General features: G+C 37.0%; 4 protein-coding genes across 7 annotated transcripts; 1 reads left to right on the top strand and 3 right to left on the bottom strand.

Annotated features, from left to right (window-relative positions):
• Nucleotides 1-8,098: 8,098 nt before the first annotated feature.
• LOC125196786 (protein CURVATURE THYLAKOID 1A, chloroplastic-like) lies at nucleotides 8,099-9,841 on the top strand. The gene is made up of 5 exons (XM_048095411.2): nucleotides 8,099-8,331; nucleotides 9,029-9,123; nucleotides 9,204-9,311; nucleotides 9,432-9,503; nucleotides 9,599-9,841. Exons 1-5 carry the CDS (start codon nucleotides 8,193-8,195, stop codon nucleotides 9,662-9,664), a joined length of 480 nt encoding a protein of 159 aa, XP_047951368.1. The 5' UTR covers nucleotides 8,099-8,192; the 3' UTR covers nucleotides 9,665-9,841.
• Nucleotides 9,842-9,877: 36 nt separating this feature from the next.
• Nucleotides 9,878-11,454, bottom strand: LOC125196787 (eukaryotic translation initiation factor 1A). The gene is made up of 2 exons (XM_048095412.2): nucleotides 11,054-11,454; nucleotides 9,878-10,245 (listed from the first exon to the last, which is right to left on the bottom strand). The coding sequence occupies exons 1-2, from the start codon at nucleotides 11,306-11,308 to the stop codon at nucleotides 10,063-10,065; spliced, it is 438 nt and encodes a 145-aa protein (XP_047951369.1). The 5' UTR covers nucleotides 11,309-11,454; the 3' UTR covers nucleotides 9,878-10,062.
• A 172-nt stretch (nucleotides 11,455-11,626) lies between these two features.
• Nucleotides 11,627-14,480, bottom strand: LOC125196785 (uncharacterized protein At5g41620-like). Of its 2 annotated transcripts, XM_048095409.2 has the most exons (3): nucleotides 13,771-14,480; nucleotides 13,243-13,353; nucleotides 11,627-13,130 (listed from the first exon to the last, which is right to left on the bottom strand). In XM_048095409.2, exons 1-3 carry the CDS (start codon nucleotides 14,098-14,100, stop codon nucleotides 11,742-11,744), a joined length of 1,830 nt encoding a protein of 609 aa, XP_047951366.1. In that variant the 5' UTR covers nucleotides 14,101-14,480; the 3' UTR covers nucleotides 11,627-11,741. The 2 variants fall into 2 exon arrangements, with proteins under 2 accessions (XP_047951366.1, XP_047951367.1); XM_048095410.2 differs by lacking the exon at nucleotides 13,243-13,353.
• A 3,442-nt stretch (nucleotides 14,481-17,922) lies between these two features.
• HWS (Galactose oxidase/kelch repeat superfamily protein) lies at nucleotides 17,923-20,624 on the bottom strand. Of its 3 annotated transcripts, none has more exons than XM_048089798.2 (2): nucleotides 20,276-20,624; nucleotides 17,923-19,458 (listed from the first exon to the last, which is right to left on the bottom strand). In XM_048089798.2, exon 2 carries the CDS (start codon nucleotides 19,448-19,450, stop codon nucleotides 18,233-18,235), a length of 1,218 nt encoding a protein of 405 aa, XP_047945755.1. In that variant the 5' UTR covers nucleotides 19,451-19,458; nucleotides 20,276-20,624; the 3' UTR covers nucleotides 17,923-18,232. The 3 variants fall into 3 exon arrangements, with proteins under 3 accessions (XP_047945755.1, XP_047945757.1, XP_088925877.1); XM_048089800.2 differs by lacking the exon at nucleotides 20,276-20,624 and adding an exon at nucleotides 19,791-20,234; XM_089069751.1 differs by lacking the exon at nucleotides 20,276-20,624 and adding an exon at nucleotides 19,566-19,781.
• Nucleotides 20,625-24,223: the final 3,599 nt, after the last annotated feature.

The raw sequence follows: 24,223 nt of genomic DNA, 5'->3' as shown, positions 1-24,223 counted from the left end.
AAGTGCGGAATATAATTACCGCATAACATGCTTTGCTGGCGAATTGACACGTATTGCAAGTAATTATGATTATTTTTATATACGTCATTATGTAGTTTTATGTATTATGATTATTTATAATTATTTTTAAGTAATTGGCTGGTGGGTGTTCGTTGAGCTGGCACTCAAAATAATGCGCTGGCAGGAAAATATATATTCCAAGTTCATATCCTGCCGTACACGTGTGCGCTGGAGATAGATCAACGCAGGGTGTTGCTACAACCACGCACGTGTTGGTGACGTGTTCACTCAACCTTTCTCCTTGGCCAATTTAACTGGATTTCATGGAGCCTTTGGAATCCGGGGGATTGGAGGGGCCCACCGCCTCTCACCTTTCATATTTGTATGCACTGTTTTGAAGAAATAGATACTCTACCCCGATACAGAAAGACTATTTCACCCTCGCTTTTTTACTTAGTGATACTGATAGTTGTGCTACTCTTTTCGTATGCTTATTTATCTTTGAAGTGATTAATGCATTTCACCATCATTTTCATTAATTTAATCTGAAAATAATAAATACTTCTTTGGTCCCATGGGAGATGCCATTCTTTCATTTTAAATTTATCCTATAAAAGATGTTATATTTTTAAATTTAAAAAAAGTTCTCTCACATTAATATAAATATATTATTTTCACTTTTCACTTAACACACAAAATAACACTTTCTAAAATTTTGTGTCAGTTTTCAAGTGTGACATTTACTATAAGACAAATGGAGTATAAAAGTTAAACAGAATGGAGACATGTTAGTCACCGCAACCATATTGACTTGTTGGGTTCATATTTCTCCTTCTATATTAGCTTGGGCGGATAATATTCAAGCTTTAAAGAATGTAGTATCCTTTTATTTAATTTAATAATATCTCAAAATTTCAATCATCTAGTTTCTAATAAATACTGCATCTATCCTCTATATTATGGGTACAGTTTTCAATTTTGGACCGTGTTTATTAATTATCTCATTTTATTTTTTACTATTACTATTTTTAGCAGTGGACTAACTTATATTATCAGATTAAAGTAGGACACATGCTGAAAGACGAAGAGAGGAAGAAATTGAAAATTATTATAAATAGAGGTGAATTAAAAAAAATGATGATGGTTGGTTTTTGACTCTCGTACTACTCATCATGTCTCGTACTAACTGCTAAGTGATGATCTGTTTTTTTTTTATGCCTTAAGTGAAATGAGTCATTTTTTTTTATTCTCTTTCTATTTTTCTCTATTTTATTTCTCTTCTTACTTTATTCTCATCCAAGTAACTAACAAAACTCCAATTTTCTTTAATTTTGTGTCGAAAAAATATTTCACTAAGTGAGAGACGATGAAGTAACTAGTCAGATGAGGTATGAAAATTAGAGATTCTCCATGATTTTATGTGTTAAAGTTGGAGCTTGCGATTGAAACAAGAAAACCAAGAAATCAAGTAAAGATGCACGGCGAATTACATGGTTCGGCTCAATGAGCCTACGTCCACGGACAGAGGAGAAAAGATTCACTATGATATCAGATTACAACTCTCATACACTTCTTCACTCAAGAATCGCACAGTACAAATAAGTATCAACTCTCCAACTCTCATGAAGAATCAAAAACTCTCTCTTGTCGATGCTTCTTCCCCTCTTGATGATGTGTGTGTATTCTAACTGAAAACTCTGCAGCTTATTCCTTTCTTATATATGCATCGTTGGAATGAGCTTAACCAACTCAACAAATCCAGTCAGCAACTTTGACACCTCATCTTCCACGTGTCACCTGCTGATTCATGGTTACATAAATAACATTATGGATGCACTAAAATTGCAGTGGAGCGATGCAGGAGTCAAGACCTTGCACATCTTGTCTAACACATTGTTTCAGAAAACACACGCTACATTTCGAAATCCCAAATGCACCACGTGTCCAAATAGGATCTCTTCCACTAAAATTAATACTAATACTTTTCTGCCCAGTTTTGAACCTGCGATGTGTTAGGGCATCCGCATCGCTGCGCGATGCGGGCTACGTCTCGTCGAGACGAGACGCAGCTGTCTCGACGCGTGACGCGTCCCGGCGAGGCCGGCCTCGAGCTCGCGAGGCACGCGCCCGACTGGCGTGACGCCCACTCGCCGACCCGCGAGTGGGCGTCGGAATTATGACGTCATAATTCATTTTTTTTTAAAAAAAAACAAATTTTCGATTTTTTTTTTTAAAAAAAAAACGGTAATATGACCGTTCAACGGTCATATTTTAATTTTTTTTTTTATTCTATATATACTCTTCTTCATTCTCCATTTTACACACAAACACACATCTATTCTCTCATCTCTCTTTCTTTCCTCTCCAATCACTTCTATAAAATCATTCCTTTATTTTTTTTCTTCTCCCAAATTTAATCCATTATGGATCCATTTGAGCAAATGCGTCGAATATTGGAAGAATCGCTAGAAGAAGATCGACGTAGGGAGGAGGAAGCCACCGCGCCTCCTCAAAGGCGACGCCCGGACTTACATCCATCGTAAGCGGGAGGAAGCCGCCGCAAAGTTGGAACGTGATTACTTCAGTCCAAACCCGGTATGGGGAGATATCTACTTCCGTCGCCGTTTCCGTATGTCACGTGCGCTATTTTTGCATATCGCGAATACATTGGCAGGACGGGAAGAGTACTTCAGAGAAAGGTTCGACGCTGTTGGCCGTCCTAGCTAGGGCTGGGTAAATATACCGAAAAAACGGTATATCGATCGTATCGTATTGAAAAATATCGAATTTTCGGTATACCGAAACTTTCGGTACGATACAAGACCGTATCGAGAGGTTTCGGTATGATAACGATATAAATTTTCTTATACCGCGGTATACCGTTTTATATCGAATATACGATATATATCGATATTATCGGTATACCGAAATATATCGAAAATCAAAGCGTATCGAATTATCGATACATATCATTTATACCGTTTATACCGATGATAATGATGATGATGATGATAATGATAATGATGATGATGATGATGATGATGATGATGATGATAATAATAATAATAATAATAATAATAATAATAATAGTAATAATAATAATAATAATAATAATAATATAATTTAACTTTTTAAGATTAAAAGTTTAAATCATAAATATATCCATATAACTTAATTATATATTTTTTGATTATAAAGATGTGGACAATGTTTATTTTATTATGTTAAAATTATATTAATTTTGGTTTTATTTTTCGGTTTTGAAATTATATTTTTTGGTATACAGGTATTCGAAATGGTATAAAGTTTCGGTATATCGTACGAAATATCGATATACCGTTCAGAACGGCATACCGAAGTTCGGTACGATATACCGAAATTTTGAAACGGTAACGGTATAGTTTTTTTCCAAACCGAAACTTTCGAAACAATAACGATATGAAATTCTTTCATATCAATATTTTCGGTATGATAACGAAGCAAAATTTTTGATACGGTATATCGTATCGACCCAGCCCTAGTCCTAGCCACACGACGCTCCAGAAATGTATTGCGGCAATCCGTCAGCTTGCTACTGGACAAACGGAGGATTCGTTCGACGAATACCTGCACGTCGGAGAATCCACTGGGAGACTTTGTTTGTTGAACTTCTGCAAAGGCGTCCGGGCAGCCTTCACCGACGAATTTCTGAAGAAGCCAACCACCGCAGATTGTCAGTTTCTGCTCCGACTTCATGAACAAGTGCACGGATTCCCCGGGATGCTCGGGAGTGTCGATTGCATGCATTGGCAATGGAAGAATTGCCCTGTGGCGTTGAGGGGGTCATACACGAGTGGCCACAAAGGCACCCACCTTACCGTTATACTCGAGGTCGTCGCCGACTACCGGCTATGAATTTGGCATGCGTATTTCGGGGTCCCCGGCTCGAACAACGACGTCAACGTGCTCAACAACTCCGACCTCTTCGCTGAAGTTCTGAATGGTAAAGCGTCAGCCATCAACTTCATCGCTAACAATCGCCAGTATAAAATGGGGTACTATCTTGCCGACGGTATCTATCCGAAGTGGCCAACCTTCGTGAAGACGTTCAACAGGCATGCGGACGAAAAACAGTCTCTTTTTGCGCAAAAGCAAGAGTCTGCTCGCAAGGATGTGGAGAGAGCGTTCGGGGTTCTCCAAGCTCGATTCAACATTATCAAAGCCCCGGCTCGACAGTGGTTTATGGAGAATATGGTCGACATCATGTATACGTGCATAATCTTGCACAACATGATTGTCGCCAACGAAGGACCTGAGGCGGGAAATTGGTTCGACCCTGAAACCCCGGGAAGCTCAACCGCAAGTAGTCCGCCTCGAACCGGAGTGCATCCGTCTTTGCAAGAGCGGTTGTCTATTCGGGCAAGGACACATGATTCTACCGCCCACGCCTAACTCCAGGAGGATCTAATGGAGCACATTTAAGCAAAATTTGGCAACTGTTAGATGATCGTCACTAGAGAACTCCTTCTTCTGCTTCATTGCCTCCATTTTTTTTATTTGAGTTTAAATGTGCAATTTGTAAGTTCTAGTTTTTTAATTATGTCTTTTTTATTTTTTTAGGTATTTAAATTGTAATTTTATTTTATTTAATGAAGTGTGTTTTTATTAATTGAATTTGTTGGAATTAAAAATAAAAAATTAAATTGAATGAATAGTTAAGAGATGGTTAAGAGATGGAGGGATGCAGGTGATGTCTCTTAGGGTGTCTCCACCGTCGCCCTTCCCACTCGCCCGTCGCGGACGGGCGACCTGACGGGCGCCATAGTGGGCGGGACGACCGCCCACGCCCGTCCCGTGTGCCCCTACGATGGCCTCGCCCCTCCCGTCGACGTCCGATCGGACGTCCGCCACTGTGGCGAAGGTCGGACGTCCCGATCGGACGTCCGACATTTTATTTTATTTTTTATTTTATTTTAAATAAACTGTATAAATAGGGCTCCCTCAACTTCATTTCATTCACACCACTTGTGTTGACAAGTTTCTCTCTCTCTACAAATTTCATTTCTACTACAACGGAGTACAATAGAAACTCCCCCACCACGAGCGGAGGGAACACACCCTCGATTCCCATCGGATCGGAGGGAAATTTTGCGGGGATGAATCCCCAGATGGCGGGGATGGGCGGTATGTCGGCGATGACTCCCCAAATGTTCTACAATATGTACACTTGGATGAGTCAAATGGGTCAGATGATGCCGGGGGCAGCGGGTATGCTGGCAAATATGTCGGGGATGGGTGGGACTGCGGGGATGGGCGGTATGCCGCCAAATATGGCGGGGATGGGTGGGACTATGCCAGGGGCAGCGGGGATGGGCGGTATGCCGCCAAATATGGCGAGGGTGGGAGGGATGATGCCCGGGGCAGTGGGGATGGGCGGTACGCCGCCAAATATGTCGGTGAGTGGGTCGATGCAGCACAGGAGCCCAAGGACGCCTAGGGAATCTGTCTATCGGCCATATATAGATTTGTTGGCCGATGACTCCCCTTCTTCTGTTCCGGAGATTCAGTACGCCGGCATCGAGACTTTCTCTTTTGAGGATCTGGGGCTATCGCCAATCCGTGAGACTCCCCAGGAGGCGGGGCCTGCAAGGGGCAGGAGCAAAGGCAAGGCCAAGGCCAGGAGCGGGGGTAGGGGCAAGGGCAAAGTCCCGAGCTCTTCCTCACACACGGGGGCAGAGGAGGAGGAGGGTGAGGATGAGACTGAGAGGAGGACGATCTGGACCGTGTGAAAAATGTCGCGCTTGCGAAGGCATGGATCGATGTTGTAGAGGATCCCTACGTCGGAGCGAACCAGTATGTTGACCGAATGTGGCATCGCATCAGTGCCGCCTACTGCACCATCAAACCGCCTGGGGCGAAGCCTCGTATCCCCGAGCAATGCCGGAAACAGTGGCTCCGGTTGAGGCCTAAGCTCAGTCGTTTTGCCGCCCTCTACCAAAACAACATGCGCATGGTAAGCAGCGGCATGTCTGAGGATGATGTGCGGAGACAAACCTTCTCCCAGTACCCCAACAAAGAGTTGGGGATCAAAGAGTTTGACCAGTGGGGGGCCTTTCTCGTGGTCAAGGAATCGCAAAAGTTTGCGATTGGTGTCGAATCAGGCTGGAAGCGGACGAAGATCAACTCTTCCGGTGAGTACAGCAGCAGTGTTGGTTCGCACGAGCTCCCCGAAGCCGAGGAAGTGGCCCCGCTACCACGAACAGACTCTCGCCGTCGTCGTCGTCCGATGAATAGTTAAGAGATGAGACGGTTAAGAGACGGATAAGAGACAGGGATGCGGATGGTCTTATGTTTTAAGCAAATCAATGAATACACATATTTATGTTAAATGGTACTCCCTCTGTCCCAAGGTATTAGATCACCTTTCTCTTTTGGGATGTCCCAACATATTAGAAAAATGAGTTTTTTAGCAAAAAGCATCTATCTTATTTTATTCTCCACCTACTTTTTTCTCTCTTCTCTCCCCTACTTTTTTCCTCTCTCATACTTTACTCTCTCTACTTCAACTATTTAAATATCAATTCCTTAAATCATGTGCCCAAAAGAAGTGAGTCTAATACTCCGGGACGGGGGAGTATATTTTAGTTTTACATGAGTTCATTAACCTTATTTTATGCGGGAGCATATGCTTAGAATTGAGATGAGAGAACTGTGCCGGCGGAGGACGTGGCGGAGAAGGAATCGTTGGAATGGGATGACGTGTCCCATATCTTGAAATAGTGAGACCACTGCATATGATTTTGTCTCCATATATATGCCCATCATCTAATGCTTACTCATTATTTAGATCATTTACCTGAATTTCTGCCTATTAATAATTCGTGTTAAATATGCTCTTTTCTAAAAAGGAAAAAAAATGCTTATTAAGTGCTTATTTTTTCTTTTCAAAATAGTTGGAGTAATCAATAATTATTCTCGTTTATGTTGTGGCTGTTGTTACTCTACTTCCCTCCTATTATTACTTGAGACTTGAGAGGGGAAACATCGTATGGTTGTGTTTAAATTTATAGAAGTATTAGAAAAATTTAAAGAGAAAAATGATGTGAGTATATTTACCAATAAAGATACTTTATATACTTTTCCTGCTAAAGTTTTAATTTCGAATGATGTTGTACTTATTTGTTTGGGACTTGGGATAATTCAATATCATAGACATCAGACATTAGACACTAGATACTACTACCACTCTTAGTCTTTTGCTATTATACATACAGAGGAATTTCCATCGAAAATCATTAAAGAAGAAACTCGTATATTTATGATTTACAGAGCTCAAGCCCAATAACTTCAGCTCAAAAGTTAATGGGCTTTCAGCTGGTTCGGTCCTACTGTTTCACTTTGATCAATCCCAATAATGTTAGTTGGATTAGTGGCTTTGGTTAATTCACTTCCACTTATATCCTCTATTTTGTGTGTGTACACTACAAATATGTATATAGGAGAAATATATACAAAGTGTATTCAATTTAAAGAAAAATGTTAGCGAGATGTTATAATTAGCGGTGTTACGATTGTGTTAGCTATGAGGTTGTTCGGTTTGCAAAATTGTATCACAAAATTAAATATGTAGTGTGTTTGGTTTATAAGATTCATTTCCACAACTTAATTCTAAATAGATAATCATGAGATAATTAGTCAAAGCGAAACAGATGTCCTGAATATGGGCGAGGAACTCCTCCTCCGACTCAATATGCCGTAGGGACTCCGATCATAGCGCTTGTCCGGCTTCGCTAGCTTCTCGACTGCGCTCCTCTCCTTGTAAGTTTGTGCTCGCTAATCTCTTAAAATAATCTCTCAACTTAATCTTAGATTATATCTTGATAGTATTATTTTATCTAGGAAATTGAAAACCACTGTTAGTATTAAAAAAAAAATCACACTTTTCAAATTTTGTAATGAAGTATGTTAATTAACAAATTCATTTACCATATTATCAAGATAGGAAACGAACCAATGAGAAAGCTTGAATTATCCACGTGTCAGCCAATGGAGCCATGTCAACATTGACCCCTGAAAATTGTTGTGGATATCCCTAAAACTTCATTTTCGATAAAATGTTTGGAGATAAAGAAAGAGAGGCTTAGCAATATTAGCAAAAGCCACCATTTTCTTAGCATTTGCCGAAATCACACTTCCCTGAGCTTTAGCCCAAAATGGCAGCGGCAGCTTCCACTTCCATGGCGGCCACCCCTATCTTGCTCCACCGCCTCCCCGCCGCCAGACCTGCCGCCGTCTTCTGCTCCTTGCCCCAACGTCCTACCCTTTCCGCCACTCCCTTCAAGCTACTCAATGGTCCAATCTTTATCATTATTGTTCTTGACCTGTTGTGGAATTGGGGATTTTAGTTTTACTCTGTATTTATTATTGACTGTCTTTTGTTTGTTTTATACTTGGATTATGTACTTGGATTATTGAATATTGTTAGTTTTGTTTGTTTCTTGAAAATGGATGCAGTCACAACTAGTAATAAAATTCATTTTTTTAATTATGTGGGAAATTTTGTATAATGTGCAATTGTGCAAGGTTTCTTGAAAATGTTCATGGAAATCACTGATTAAAACAGTGTAGTTTTTTGGCTCAGTCATAAAATAACTCTTTTTGAATCAATCAACTTTGTTGTACATTGTATATGAATGTATAATAAAATACCCACATTCCAACCTTACCAATTTGTAGGTCTTGATACATTAGATAGTTTGATGTATTATCAAATTCCATGGGGGAGTCAAAAAATTTCAGGCCGTGATGCATTAGAAACTCCACTTACTACTTTTGCGTTGCTGTTTTTGATGCACCATGACCTGCAAACTTTTCGACTTCTCCCTGGAGTTACAAGATGTAGGGATAGGAACCACTACTTGCTAAACTTCACTTATTACTTTTGCAATGTACTTTTCAATGTGATGACTAACTTGCTCTGATTATATTCAATGGAGTTTTTGGCTTGATATAATTGTTGCTGAAGTTGGGGTGCTGCCGTTGTAAACAGAGTCTAGGAGGTCTTCCCAGCTCCTCGTCAAGGCATCTTCATCAGAGGAGAGCTCTCTTGATACCAATGAATTGTTCAATGACCTCAAAGAAAAGGTAGATAACACACTATCCCAACAATTCTTCAATACTTGATGCTTCTGACCTCTCACTGTTTGATGATGGTTCTTGATCAGTGGGATGCTGTTGAAAACAAAACTACTGTGATTCTGTATGGTGGTGGATCAATTGTTGCAATTTGGTTAACTTCCACAGTTGTTGGGGCAATTAACAGGGTTCCATTGGTAGGTTCTGCTAGGAAAACATGTAGCTGCACCATTTTTCTGTGTTGGTTCTTTTCTCATGGTTAATTTATCTCCCTTTTGACTTACACGTCGCTTGTTTCTATGAATACTCGTCATCAGCTTCCCAAGATCATGGAGTTGGTCGGGCTTGGATACACCGTGTGGTTTGTGTACCGTTACCTGCTCTTCAAGGTACACTACCCAATCAATCCTCTCAAAATACATTTGTATTAAGTTGTATTCTCTGGTAATTGATGCATAGCTTAAGGAATGTTTCACTCTTGCAGAGAAGTAGAAAGGAACTGTCAGAAGAGATAGAATCAATAAAAAAGAAGCTTGCTGGAACTGAATAGAAGCTTGCAGTGTTTATTACATTCATCTCAGCCTCAGACCAGTGACATCTTAATATATATATATATATATGCATAATATATGCTGTATCAGAGAGATCTGGTGTTGTAATATAGAATAGGACATATGTATGCATTTTTCCCTTCATCATATTCTAATGAATGGCTTCCTTTTTTTTATTTGTGTTGAATTTGATTCTAAGATGAGAGACAATGTGGATTATATATCTCACTATTATTGCATCAACCAAAATAACAGTACAGAGAAATCCACACAAATTCTCATCAAACTACATAGTAGATAACAATCCTCTAACTTAGTACTTACTATTGTATAAAGCAAAATGCTATACCTTAGAAACAAAAATAAAATAGATAGGATTACAATTCTCAGAAGCTCTTTAGAGTTTGTCTATGTCTTCGTCCTCGAATTCAATGTAATCATCACCAGGGCCATCGTCCTCCTCATCAAGTCCTCCAGCAATACCCTCATTGAGCCTCGTGTTCTCGGGCAGTTCGCCATAGGCCTTCAGCAACCTAGCTTCATCTGGCATGTACTTGAGGATCACATCAGCCTTGTCATCCTAGTAGCAACCAAAAAGAGGTCAGGTGAGCAAATCGAACCCAACTTACAAAGATTAAACCAAATAAGACACTATAAGCACACAAGCAGATAGTAAAAGCAAGAACATGATAAACAAGCATCAGTAAGCAGTCTTAATTTCTTATTGCCTCTTTACCACTCAATCCATCTAGAACTTAAAGCATTGCAAATTTGGGTATAAATAGACATAGACACCTTTCAAAAGCAGAGGCTTTAGCTAGCAAGCAAGCAACACTAGATGATGGAGCTAATACGGAACAACAAGCATAATTGCATTCTTATTCTTAGAAAAAACAAGCATAATTGGATTTATAGAATAATATCAATGAAAAAGAAGCATGTTTTGACTATCTACCAAGGCTCCATCTAAATCCACAACAGAGAATCAAACACTATCACAAAAAGGAATAAACGCGAAGATGGAAAAAAATCTCCATTCATGGATACAAAAATAAATAATCAGCAGTTTAAGTAAGAAAAAGAACATAAACACTTAAACTTTCCACACTACTTTCATAAAACAGTCTTCCTCTCAGATCGTCAGTATTCAACAGAAAACTTACAATTAAAAGGTAAACATCAAAATATAAGAGTAAAACTTACAATTAAAAGAGTAAATTTTGACAGCACAATGATCAATAACAGTAAAAAAACTTGAAACCGAACAAAGCTGAGACAACTAATTTAATCAACAGATGATAAAATCATCCAAATTACAAGACGCCCCACAGTCAAGATCAAGAAATAAAATAAATCACATAAATAAAGATTGAAATTTGCAGTAGTACCTGATAATCGCGGAGACCGACGAGGATAATATCGCCGGCGGCGATCCAAACCTTCTTGTGCATCTTCCCCCGGATGTGACAGAGGCGCTTGACGCCGTCGATGCAGGTGGCCTCGCAGCGGCCGTTTCCAAGCATGCGCATGACCTGCGCGTATTCCTGCCCATCTTCCTTGAAAACCAATTCCCTCTTCTCGTCGTCGGCCTCGTTCTTCCCTCTCTTCCGATTCTTGCCTCCCTTCCCCTTGTTCTTCGGCATCTCGGCCAAGTAAAAACCCTAGATCCGACGGCTGATTGTTTCTCCTCTTTTGGTAATTTCTCTCCCTTGCTATCCAACAATAGTCGTTTGCTCAATTCTTCCAAAGCGAGAAGGTTTACTTTAGAGAGAGAGACGGTGTAGAAGGAAAGAGAGAGCCAAACTTTCCAAGTTTCAAGTCACGAGATATGGTGTATTCAGGCTTATATTATGGGCCTTGGGCTTTCCAATTGTATGTCGGTGGGTTAGCCCAATCTTATTTTTTCTGCAGATAATAGTTAGTAGTAGTAGTATTTTTTTTTTTTAAATAAAAAACTAAAATTACACAACTGTTTATACATTATTACAGAGTACTCCATCAAAATTGTCAAAATGATTTCTTCATGAACATAGTTGCTGAATCTACAAATGTGGCATTGTTTAGTCAACTTTCGATTTAGTCAACTTTCGACAAGCCTTTGGAAGAACGAGGCTGCTGCCCTTCTAGCCTTGCTTCCATCAGCTTCGCCTTCAACGTATTTGGTCTTGCACCGTTTTCCCATCTCCCACACGACTCGGAGATCTCGGGATCTCCCGCTGATACCTCAGACTTCCACTTTCTGGATGGGTCCACGCGATGCCCAAGACTCATATCAGCATCACTTGCTCTTGTCCTTCCTTCCCGAGTAGATCGTTGCAAGATTTCGCCTTTCTTGGGCATCGGGTGATGACCCATGTCATATGAGTTTGTGTTTCTGGTTTTCGTTGATCCCTCGTTCACTTGTTGGTGATGCTTCTCATCGTCTAGCTGAATATGGGAGCAGGACGGATCTGATGATCCCCTCCGTGAATGTTGCTTCTCGTTGCCTGCTCTTGGTCTCATTGTTTCCTTGTTACGACCATCAGAGGCTAATTCCTCGTTCGCTTGCTTCAAACTATACCCTCTAGAAAGATGAGGACGATGGCTGGTCATTCCAATAGAGTCGTCTTCATCGTTCACTTGCCAAGGAGCGCTTGCAGGCTCGTTCAAATGAAAAGACTCCAGAGAATGTGGAAGTGCACGGCTCTGAGAGGGCGTCTTTGTGGACACATCAACATTAGTTCCAGAATGATCGGATTGTTTCTCTCGAAGAAAGGATTCAATCTCGATGCATAACTTGTCCAAAGCAGATTGTTGTAATGAAACGTTGCTAGCATCTGCTAGCTTCATCTGCGCTCGTTCATCCAACCAGGCTTCAGAAATGTGAAGAATTAATCGGTCATTTTGTTCCCTTCCAATCTGATCCTTGCCACATTTTTGTTTAACGAGGCGTACTTCTTGCTCATAATCTCTAATCCCTTTGGCAAACTCATCACAGAGGTCTTCTAGCAGCATCCGTGCTTTCCTCTCCCGATCAAGTTCTCTCAAGACATTAGAGAACGATGATTTCATCTGCGAGAGCTCCTTGGCCAGCTTGTGATGACGACTCTCTGAATGTCTTCTTAATTTCAGTTCATCCTCTAACTTGTCTTCGACTAACTTCACTGTATCCTTGATACGTTGTTGTTCCCTCTTTCGAGCAACTTTGTACTCTGTCATTTGCTCCAATAAATGATCGATTTCACTCTGATCTCTTTTCTTCTCTTGCATCAGTTCTTGATTTCGTGCCTGGGTTTGCTCCAGTTCCCTCTTCAGAGCTCTCACCAACGACATATCCAATGCATGCTTTTCTTCGAGGCTCCAAATTTTATTTAGCACTTTAAGCAACTCCGTGGATGTTTTGAGGCTATAACTCGACTCTCCAAATTTTCCATTTGACACTACAGAGCTTAATGGACTAACTGCAGATCTACGCGGAAGAGCCATCTGCAAGTAAAGACAAATTAACCAAGATCACTAAAACCAAACATGGACAAGCAAGAGCAACAAAATGCAATTTCCATTTCAATCTATATAATTAGTATACAATCAAAACCACCTCCATTGAGCTAGAGCAGCTGGCAGGGGACAGAGCTGCTTCATCGACTCTGGCATTATCCTGCGCCAGCGAAGATGCAAGCTGCTTCCTAAAACTAATACCGCTCTTCTCCTGTGCAAATAGCAAGTAAGAATAATTATAGAGGCTACAACCACAAGTTGTCAGATTGGATGCAATCTCAAGCTCCAAACTAGGATCAAAACAGTGAAAGATGTGAATAGTCTTGTAAGTTGAACGAGATCGAAGCATGAAAGGTTCCCGGATTTTCAAACACATACAGAGAGCAAGTTGAACAATTAAGCAGCAGAAAATCACCAAATCATAAACAAAATGGGGTCCCAATTGTTGCAAAAGTAGAATAGGGATAAAACAACATAAAGAGTGCAAATTTGTGGCCCCATAGTTATAATGTTTATCTATATTAATGTATATTATGCACTTGTTTAATCAAGAAATAAGATGAGACAAAAAGGGTAACATTTCCAGTAGAAATCAATCAAGAAAACAACAAGGTTTGAAGAATTTTACCTGTTTTGACAGTGATGCTGCCTCATCCAAATCTTGCAAAGTGTGATTGGTCAAAATAGGCCCATTTTTGTTGATGTTGAGCTGGGGCTCCATCTCCCACAGATTTGCACCCAATTTCCTAGCAGAGAGTGTTGTTAACTTTGGGGGGAAATTAGAATCTGGAATTAGGGTTCCGTCAGATTGAAGTAAGCCGAATTTCCACGTGGGAGAAGGAGTGGATTTTCCCTCTCTTTTCCCTATCGAAATCCCGCGCTTCAGCTTTTCCACCATTAATTCACCCCTTTCCCTTTCCCTCTCCTCTTCCTCCTTTACCTTTTCCTCCCTCTTCATTTCCTCTCTCTCTCTCTCTCTATGAATTATTGGTACTAGACTGCGGCGACATTTCTTGGTCACACGCACACGCAGTGACTGACAGAAGCACACGCGCTGATCACTGTTTCTCTCTTCGATCGAGCTTAAAGATTTCTCTCTCTCATGTGAACGCTTTATTGCAGCAGCACTCTTGGGGGAAATTTGGTGGCTTTATTGAAACGCTTTGAATGCATGCGGATGCGATGGCTACGGATGAGCAAAGCAATTTAGGGTGGGGTTCATCCTAACCATCTTCAGCTGCACTTAATCTGATGGGACATTTATCGGCAATTTTGGGGAAGAACGATTTCTGAGGTTTTGTGTAAGAAAATGTTGGCCACTCGACACGTGTGTTTTGTTTTGCTTTGTCTTGCTTCAGTGTTCACAAAGTTTCGGCTTTTATCTCATGCTTCTATTGTTTCATTTAATCTAGGTTTTCGATGATACTACTAAAAAATTTATGGATTAATTATATATAATTTTAATTTTATTGGATTTGTAATAGTAGTAATAAAATTTTGGCCTCGTAAAATTATAATGTACCTGATTAGTTCGCAATCTGAGTAAGGCTGATTTGGAATCTGAATAGATTAGTCCGATAGATTGCACCTAAATGTATTATTGTATATTACTAATATTTTGTTAAGTTTAACAACTGATTTAACAACCAATGATAATTTTTATAAAACATGCTTTGAAATATTATGACATGTGATTGTTTTTAATTTTAGTTTTACAAATCTTAAATTAGATAGATGTTCAATGACACGATCCATGTCATAATTTATTTTTAATTCATTCAATGACTCAAGATTATTAAATGTCATTCTTCGTTAGTATTTATTCATATTCGAGTTTAGGCATATAATATCTCAAATACTCATAGTTAAATGTCTTATATTCTATAATATGAGTAATTTTCATTATTGTGCATTTAATTTTATCGTTAGCAACTCGATCAATTCGTTGGACTAGTCCAAAATTCAAACATTTAGGATTAGAGTTGAAAATTTCTAACCTGATAAAATTCTAGTCCTATTAATCTGCACACCGAGTAGGATTGATCAGAAATCCACTGGACTATCCTAATTGGCATCCATATTCGACTTTAGCACATGATTTATGCATGTTGTAAAAATATTTTTTCCATATAAAAGTTTAATTTTAAAAATAAATTAAAAATTCAGACACTATGATTCCTTCGAACTTTAGTTAGGTCATTCTTAAGAGTGATGCTAAATGGCCACATCATGGCTGACCATAATTTGACTTTTCAATCATATTTAATGCACTCGTAAAGAATAAAAAAATTCAAGACTATTTTACCCATTTCCTTAATTCTTCCATCAATATTTTCCTCAACTTTCGATAACGCTTTATACTTTATTTTATTTTATTTTATTTTATCAAACACCTTCACGGTGGAGGACGCTTTATACTTGTTACTCTTATTTTCTCGGAATTTTATTTATAATAAAAATTAAGAATATTAAATAAATGTAGTATAATATAATATTATAATTAAATATTTAAATTCATTTTATTGTACACGTCTGAAAAGTGTGTGTCACGTTTTGCACTAAATAATAGGAGTACTCTGTAATACTAATAGTATATGATAAATTAATAGTATAAATTTAGTGATATAAAGTAAAATACAAAGTTTAACATTTGAAATTGATGATTATTTAAAAAATAATGTTATTATAATAAAGTCAACGACAAATAGCATACATTAATAAATATTAATAATAGTAATAGTAATAATTACTATCACATTTAATTGTTTATAAATTATTGTATTAATTTGCAAATTTCGTATGACTAGTAGTACACTCTCATGTTTTGATGTTATCAATTACTGAAATAATTTTATAGAATATAGTATAATTATTAATATTGTGTGCTAACTACATATATAATGGAAATGATACACCCTCCGTTTCACAAGAGTACGTATTTTTTGGTTAGATACGAATTTTAACGTACAATAGGCAAAGTAAGAGAGAGAAAGAAATAAAAAAGTAAATAAAGTATTATTAGTGAAGAATGGGTCTCACCTTATTATAAATAATAAGAAATAAAAAATTTAGAAAGTACATACTCTTGTGGAACAGACTAAATGGAGTTGTAATTAGTATAGAGAGATTGATTTCAAATTTAAATTTTTATTAAATATATATTCTTTCTTCAAAATTGGAAGGATAAGGGTGATTATGTAAAAATACTTGAGCACTATCTAACACTATTATTTTATAATATTATTTGTTTCAATTATTTACAAAACTGTTATTGTGTGGCCAGTCACATTGTGGCCGCATAGCATTATTGCATTCTTAAAAAGAGTACTTCAATAGAAAACATTCAAAATTCAATAGCATGGTGAGGTAGAACACGTGTAGAATGATTAAGGTAGCTAAAACAATGACAAAATTAAGTGAGATGGTATGTTATGCACTTTATTAGTAAGGTAAGGCGTGGTGAACTTTTTGTCGAAACCAAAAAATTTGCATGTAAATTTAGCAGTGTGGTCCATATGCTAGAATCAGATCACATATAGATAGGTAGATATTGGGTGATTAATGTCATTAATTTGTCACTCCTCCACGCCTACAATATTTAATACGACTCTTAAAATTCAAGTTTTGGTCTTTTCCTCATTTCGTAATTTGTATTTTGTTGACAATACCATCAACATATTTTAAACTTCAATTCGGGTTCTCACTTATTTGTAGATACTTCTGTGTAATGCGTCATAAAAATTTCGAAATTAAATTATTCAAGTGGGTGAAGATATAATTTATTTCATGAACTTTGAATTCATAATAAAAAGGGCTAACAGCTGAAAATACACCAACTATATATGCCAATTTAGATATTTACCATTAATTTTGAATGTGGTGTAAAAAAATACTTACATAAATTTTTTAGTGTGTAGTCAATTTTCCCACGTTCAAGTATTCTCCTAAAATAACATCAAGTGAGGTATGTCAAATTACATTTTTAAATAAGGCGCAGATGATATGATAAAATTAGTGTTCAACACGTCAAATGATTTTGGTTTGATGATTGATTATGTGAACCTTTTTTAGTACATTGTAATTTGAAATTTTTATGTATTTTAGGACATGAATGACACTATTTCGATGTAGTTAGACATTCTAACATGGCATCTTAGAATTTAATTTTGGTGAAATTCAATTTTATAGGATTGGCTACAGAATAAAAATTTATGTATTTTCGGCTATTAAACCTTTATAAAATTAGCAAACTTAAATACTCTTCCGTCCTACAAAAATATGCATTTTCTAATTTTGGAAGATTTTTTTCTCTTTAATGAGATGGGACCCATTCAACCATTATCCACTAACAATACTTTAATTACTTTTTCTCTTTACATCTGTCTTAATTTATCAATTTTATATTAAAATTTGTGCCAAATTCAAAGTGTATATTCTTTGGGGACGGAGGGAGTAACAAAGAATGGCTTAAAACTTTCAACAAAATCGGTGAAAGTGGCACTAGTTTAAAATGGAGTGAACCCCATTTAAGAAGTTGTTGGGCCCATTTAAAACTAGCCCAATTTGGAGCTCGATAGGAAATGGTCCACATTCTATGTCTCTGGATATAGGCCCCTACTCTATTATTCTTGAATAATAAAGTAATATAAATTATCATGATAATAATTATTATAATTTTCAATGCCTCAATTAAAATGGAGTGAGAGAGAGAGAGTTAGTGAGGACAGCAGCCCCATGTGCAGTGAATGGAACTACCTCTATCTCACACAAAAACACACAATGAAAGGTTGAACAACACTCTGATAGTCTGATACACCATCCATACCCAATAATGTACTACTACCCATTAATAGGTGAAACACAGCAGGGGGAAAAAGAAATGAAAAACAGATAATTCTTCAATCTATGATTTAGGACACCAACACAGTGGGAAAAAAATACAGACAATAATGTTGACATTTTCACCACTTGTGAATCAATATCTGTGAATGTAAAGAATAATGATCTTGGCATGGACATTTTAATCATAGCATTCACCTAAGCATATTTTGAACTTACACAAACAATGGCTGCTTCATGTTAGATGTCGATTAGGGTGCGATTTCAAGTCTCGGTTCGAAGCAGAAGCCGGTGAAGAGCTGAAGGGGGAACCTCTTGATCACAGGGCATTTCTGAGACCACTTCCACTGCTTCTGGTTGAAATCGAAGACAAGAAGCGTGGGCGCCCCGTAACTCTGAATGTATACGAGATCGCCCGTCCCACTGCTGGCGAAGACGTCGTCCAGCTCTCCGAAGCCTTGGAAGTATTTATGGGGCATCCGGGCTATCTCCTGCCACTCCCTCCCCTTCAGAAGCCAGATCCCGATGCCCTTGATGATGCCTGGTCGGTCGTGTTTCCCGATGCCTCCAACCATCACGAGCTTTTCATTCAGGTTCATCAGGCGGCCGCATGTTAGAGAACACGGCACTGGGATGAAACTCCTCATTAGCAGGCCATAAGGCGACCGGCTTCTGAGGTTATACATGATAAGGCCGTGGCGGTTGTCGGGACCACCGCCTCCGGTGGAGTAGATCAAGAAGTATAATACCCCGTCACATATCACACTCTCGTCACCGGCTCTCCACCCTGTTAAAACCTCTGTCAGATCCGTCAGCCACTCCCTCGTTTCTGAATCGTAGAGATGGATGGAGAGATCCCACTGCACGAAGTTCTCAGGGACCTGCTTGGATTTGACAATCGAGACGTTGTAACTTTGAGTCGCTCTGTTGACTGAGACCGATAAAGCACTGTAGTCTGGAAATTTAGGGCCAGGAGGCTCATCAAGCCCCTTGCAAGATTTGGTGATCGGGTTGCATACATACAGCTCGCTCCTGCTATCATTATCCATGAAGCAGACTAGTCCGCTCGATGAAGCAATGAACCAGTTGGATTTCTCAATGCAGGGAAGGTCGATACCGTACCACTTTCGGAGAATGGGATCGTATGCATAACCAATTGGTTCGTCAGAGCTCGTGAACATGAAGTACCAAGGCTTGTGTAACAATGCATGAGAATTGTTCCAAAGAAACCTCTTTGATGTCACTATCTCATGCCATCTTTTGCACACACAACCCGCCCTGAAGATGCTAGCAATGGGGAGATAGGTTAATATCCGTTCCAGTAGATCATCGGGAAGAACTAGATCCATAGAAACCGCAGTAACGTCCCTGTTGGTTTCTTCATTAAGATCCGAGAATGAATCAAATCCCACAGTGCCACTGTCGACGTTGTCAATACAATGACTAACCCATGAGATTTCCTCCTCCATCGTTTAGCCTACGGAAGAAATATTCGATAAGCAAATACACAAGAACCTTTATAACTTCTGTTACATTGCTATAGGTACAAAAAACAAAGAACCAATAACACGAATGATATCTCACTTCACACCAACATCTTCTCACAAGATAGTACTAGAATTGAATTAATTTGAATAACCAATGAAATGAAAAAGCTCTTTCAACTAGCACAAGAAACATATATGGAGTATTTCCATAGATTCCAAAACGTTTGAGAAGGATTGAACCAACAAAAACTATAATATCCTTGTTCAGAGCAAAGATTAAAAACTGAAGATCTAAAACAAGAGAGAGATAATGTAGATTTACAACAAAAAGCAGCAATAAATAGATTTGAGCAACACTAAGCGTTGAAAAGCTTCCAAACAAGTACACATCACATTTCATAGGCTATTTACAAAAAGATGAAATCCAGCCACACAATAAAGAGGCAAAGAATATAGAGAGAGGAAAAGACATTAAGAAGAGAGGCTGTAGACCCTTAGCCCTTTGGGCTAAACACACCAATGAGATTACATTATTTACTATTCACTTAACAAACGTCTACTTCAAGAATTTCACACCAAACCTTGAAAATTTTGCATTCTCTAAAAAATGAACCAATGTTACCAAACACCCAATATCAGCAGCAATAAGGGAAAATTACCAAACACCCCATACCAATACAAACAAATCGTCAAACTATGAAGAAGAGCAATAGCTAGCACAGACAGATCTCAGAACAAGCTCAAAATCCCATCTGAAAACAGCAAAAAGATAGGATTTTTTTCGCATAAAACATCCAAAGATTGTACCTTTATGAGAAGGGTCACACCAAGAACCTCAAAACCCTCCAGATTCGATGCGAAACAGAGAGTTATTAAATGGCCCTAAATTCCAATGTATTTTGGTAAGTTGTATCCACCAATGTCACATATATAACCGGGCAGGGAGAGAGAGAGAGAGAGAGAGAGAGAGGGTATTTTTATGTTCAAATCAAATGAAGTAGACGAAACGACAGGAATGGATGAATGAAAGAGAAGGGCGCATTTTTTTGGTTTTGTTGACATAGACAAAAGTGAGTTTCACTAAGTGTTGAAGTGTTTTTGAAGGAATTTATCGAGGAATTTTTTGATCGATCCAGGGTTTTTAATGGATGACAGTGAAACCCAAAATTATATATACTCACTTACTTAAAAATTACTAGTAAAATGGAAAAATTGTGGGCAGCTTTGTTCATGTTTTTTGGTCACAAATTATAAATTTATAATGGTGTCTTACTCATCTTCTATACTATCGCCTTCCATTTTTCTTCCTTGAAATCGTTGTTTCGCTTATTACTTTTTTGCCTCGCTACTTCCACTTATTTCCATTTCTACCCTCAAGGTAATTATGAAAATAGTTACTCGTATCAAATACTAGAAGCATGGTCATTTTTTTTCAATAATTTCATCCCTAAATGAGTTATCACCCATACCAAACATGTCATTATTATTACTATCGTAAGTACTATATAATTAAAATGTAATCCAAATTACTCAGTTTCGACACCAAATATGTGTCTCCAATAATTAAATAAATGTATGCATCAAATACTATCTTTTAAGCACAACATTTGTTGCAGAGTCACTGTAAGACTGCTCTGCCTGCATACCTATCATCTACCACTTTGAATCGTTCTCATCCGTCCCTTGTCTATTAAGCACAACATTTGTTGCAGAGTCACTGTAGCCTGTAGGACTGCTCTGCCTACGTACCTATCATGTACCATTTTGAATCGTTCTCATCCGTCCCTCCTAATATGCTCTAATTTACTCTTTTTATTCTTATTTGCTGTAGAATAAATATACAATCTGAAAACGGTTATATATAATCAAAATTTTGGGAGAAAAGGAAAAATGAAAAAATGAAGTAAATATTAGGTCATGGACTTGGGATATGGACTTTTTGATCATTTGATGATTCATTTATTCATATTGAATCCAAGTTCCAAAACCTTGATTTTATTGAAACTGGGTTCCATCTTTTCTTGCATCAATTTTTTTTTTTCAATCAAGATTTCGTAGACACTATTTGGAGTTGAGAAATTTGAGTTTTTATGTATTTTTGCTTTAGATTTATTCATTAAAATGCGTTTTCATGCAAATTGTTTCAAATTAACAGTATAAAAACTGACAGCTGAATATTGTCTTGGCTTTACACGTGAATTGATATTTGAAATTAATAAGTTGTCAGTAGGTAATATTAGGAGTAATAAAATATACTACTACAACTGTATTTGTAATATGTTTGTGTAGCGCGTGAAAAAAATTTGTAGTGTCAATTTTTTTCTGATATATTATGATATCAATTTATGTATTTCGTAATTGATTTATAGTTTTTCATCAAACTATTAGTTTATATAGTGGATTTAAAATTCTCTCAAATCAATAGCTCGATTTTTTTTTTGTACTAAGTTTATAGCTCAATTTTTTTTTAAGTTTATATAGCCTTGAGGCTCCTAACTCTGATTTAGTTTATTTTATAGGTTGAACTTAAAAAAACATTTTAGTCCCCAATTTGAGAAAAGAATCCTAAAAATTCTTTTGTTTATTTATAATTGGGAAATTGGTCTCTAAAACCATGAACTTTGCCTAAAATTTGGTATTTCCCATGAACTTTGAAATTGGTATATAATATCATGAACTTTGCATTTTGTTTGGTATTTCCCGAACTCACTCAAATAAGATATTTTCATCAAAATCTTATTTAACATAGGCAACCGTGATATGTTTTATAATATTTGAAACCACTTTTTAAATTCATAACATGTAGCATAAAAAGTCATGTTGAAAACCACGATGATTTAATTGTGTCAAGTATGATAAAAGCCTCGTAAGTTAGTCAAATATAGTAATAAATATGCCGTGGGAAATACCAAACAAAATGCAAAGTTTGTGATATTATATATCAATTTCAAAGTTCATGGGAAATACCAAACAAAATGCAAAGTTTGTGATATTATATACCAATTTCAAAGTTCATGGGAAATACCAAATTTTAGACAAAGTTCATAGTTTTAGAGACCAATTTCTCTTTATAATTTTGGTACATTCGTTTTCAACAAGAACAAGGTTTCGCCCTTATAATGCATCAATGATACTACTATCTTTTTATCCCTTCACAACTTTTTACTGGAAAATTAAAATAAATTTTGGACATGTAATTAAAAATTAATAAACACTATAATTCAATAACTTTTAATACAGTCGAGACATTTCGTCAAATGTGCATGCTTTTACGGTTTTACCTAACCTCTCTATGCATCGAGCTTTTAGTGGAAAAAGAACAACATATTTTATCGCACTAATATTCTTCATTTGACATTAAGAATGGTAGGTTTGTCAAATACTATTTGTTGCTTAAATATTGTCTCTATGTAGTAGAAAATTGGTAAGAAAGAAAAATAAATACTAGTATATTTTTCCTGTTGGATTAGGGGAATGGATCCCTGCTGTGGCAAATAGCACAGCAGGGGACTGCAGTGTATAAAACGCAAGATATAAAGCATGAAACGCAGCTATTTAGTTTGATATGAATATTATATTCTTTGCATTCCATTTATTTTATTGTTAACATTCGTTTTCATAAGGAGTACTTGTCATCTTTAATTTTGGTTTCACGATCAATTATTTTATAAATTATTTTTCGGTAATGATTTAGTAATCATGCATGGACCATTTTCGTTCTTTCATTAAATCCAATAAAAAAAAAACTCTCTTTCTATGAATTAATATAACTTATATATTCTGATTACAATCACTCCTAAAATAAATAATTACCGAAATTATATTAAAGGAAAGATACTAGTACTGATTAAAATAACTTTAAAAAGTAATTTATGGTGAGAGGCTACGAGCAAAATTGAAGAAAATGAATGTCTTGCTTTTAAAATTTTAATAACAGTAATATAAATGGAAGGCAAAGAATATAATATTCATATCAAACTAAATAGCTGCGTTTCATGTTTTAAATCTTGCGTTTTATACACTGCAGCCCTTGCTGTGCTATTTGACACAGCAGGGGATCCATTCCCTTGAATTAGTGAAGACCTGGGCAAAAATCCTGAGGGGGCAAAAATGATGTCTCTTTAAATTCAGTTAATTTTCACAATTATCATTATACAAACCGTTTTTTAAAAATAGCTGGGTAATATTTTATTGAAATAAGCACATGGTGAGAGGTAGGAAATAAAAATGAAAAAGTTCTAAATTTTTATTTTTGAATAATTAAAGTGATGAAGTTTGATGTGTATAAAATCTGGAATCACATGTTACACGTAAATTGATTAACCCAAATATTGCAGCCTTTGGCTTTGGGTAAGTTAGTTGAGAAATCTAATTAAGTATTATGTATTCAAATTTTATATAAAATGATTTAAATGGAAATCATCAAATATTAGAGAAAGTTACGGTCGAATTTTTGTTTTGGTAAGCCAAGCATGAATATGACTATTACAATAAAGAATAAGGTATTTTCGAAAAGTGCGTATAGAAGAAGTTGTAAATTTAATAATTAATATATTTGTTGAGAATGTGATGTATCAAGACAAAAAAAATTAATTATTATTATTTCACATAGTTAATCAACATCAATTGTTTGTCAGTACTGCAACAATAATTTTAATGGCGCCAATCCACAGGTCAATTAATGTGGGTTAATTTTCATTAAAGAATAAAATTTGAGGTGTACATCAAAATCAAATTGATTGGAGCAGAACATGA

Source organism: Salvia hispanica, chromosome 4, assembly GCF_029641045.1.
Source record: "Salvia hispanica isolate PSC_SH4W2 chromosome 4, Shi_PSC_v1, whole genome shotgun sequence".
In the NCBI taxonomy this organism is placed as follows: domain Eukaryota; kingdom Viridiplantae; phylum Streptophyta; class Magnoliopsida; order Lamiales; family Lamiaceae; genus Salvia; species Salvia hispanica.
Note: the sequence above shows the minus strand (reverse complement) of the source record. Positions and strands in the feature narration are given on the sequence as shown.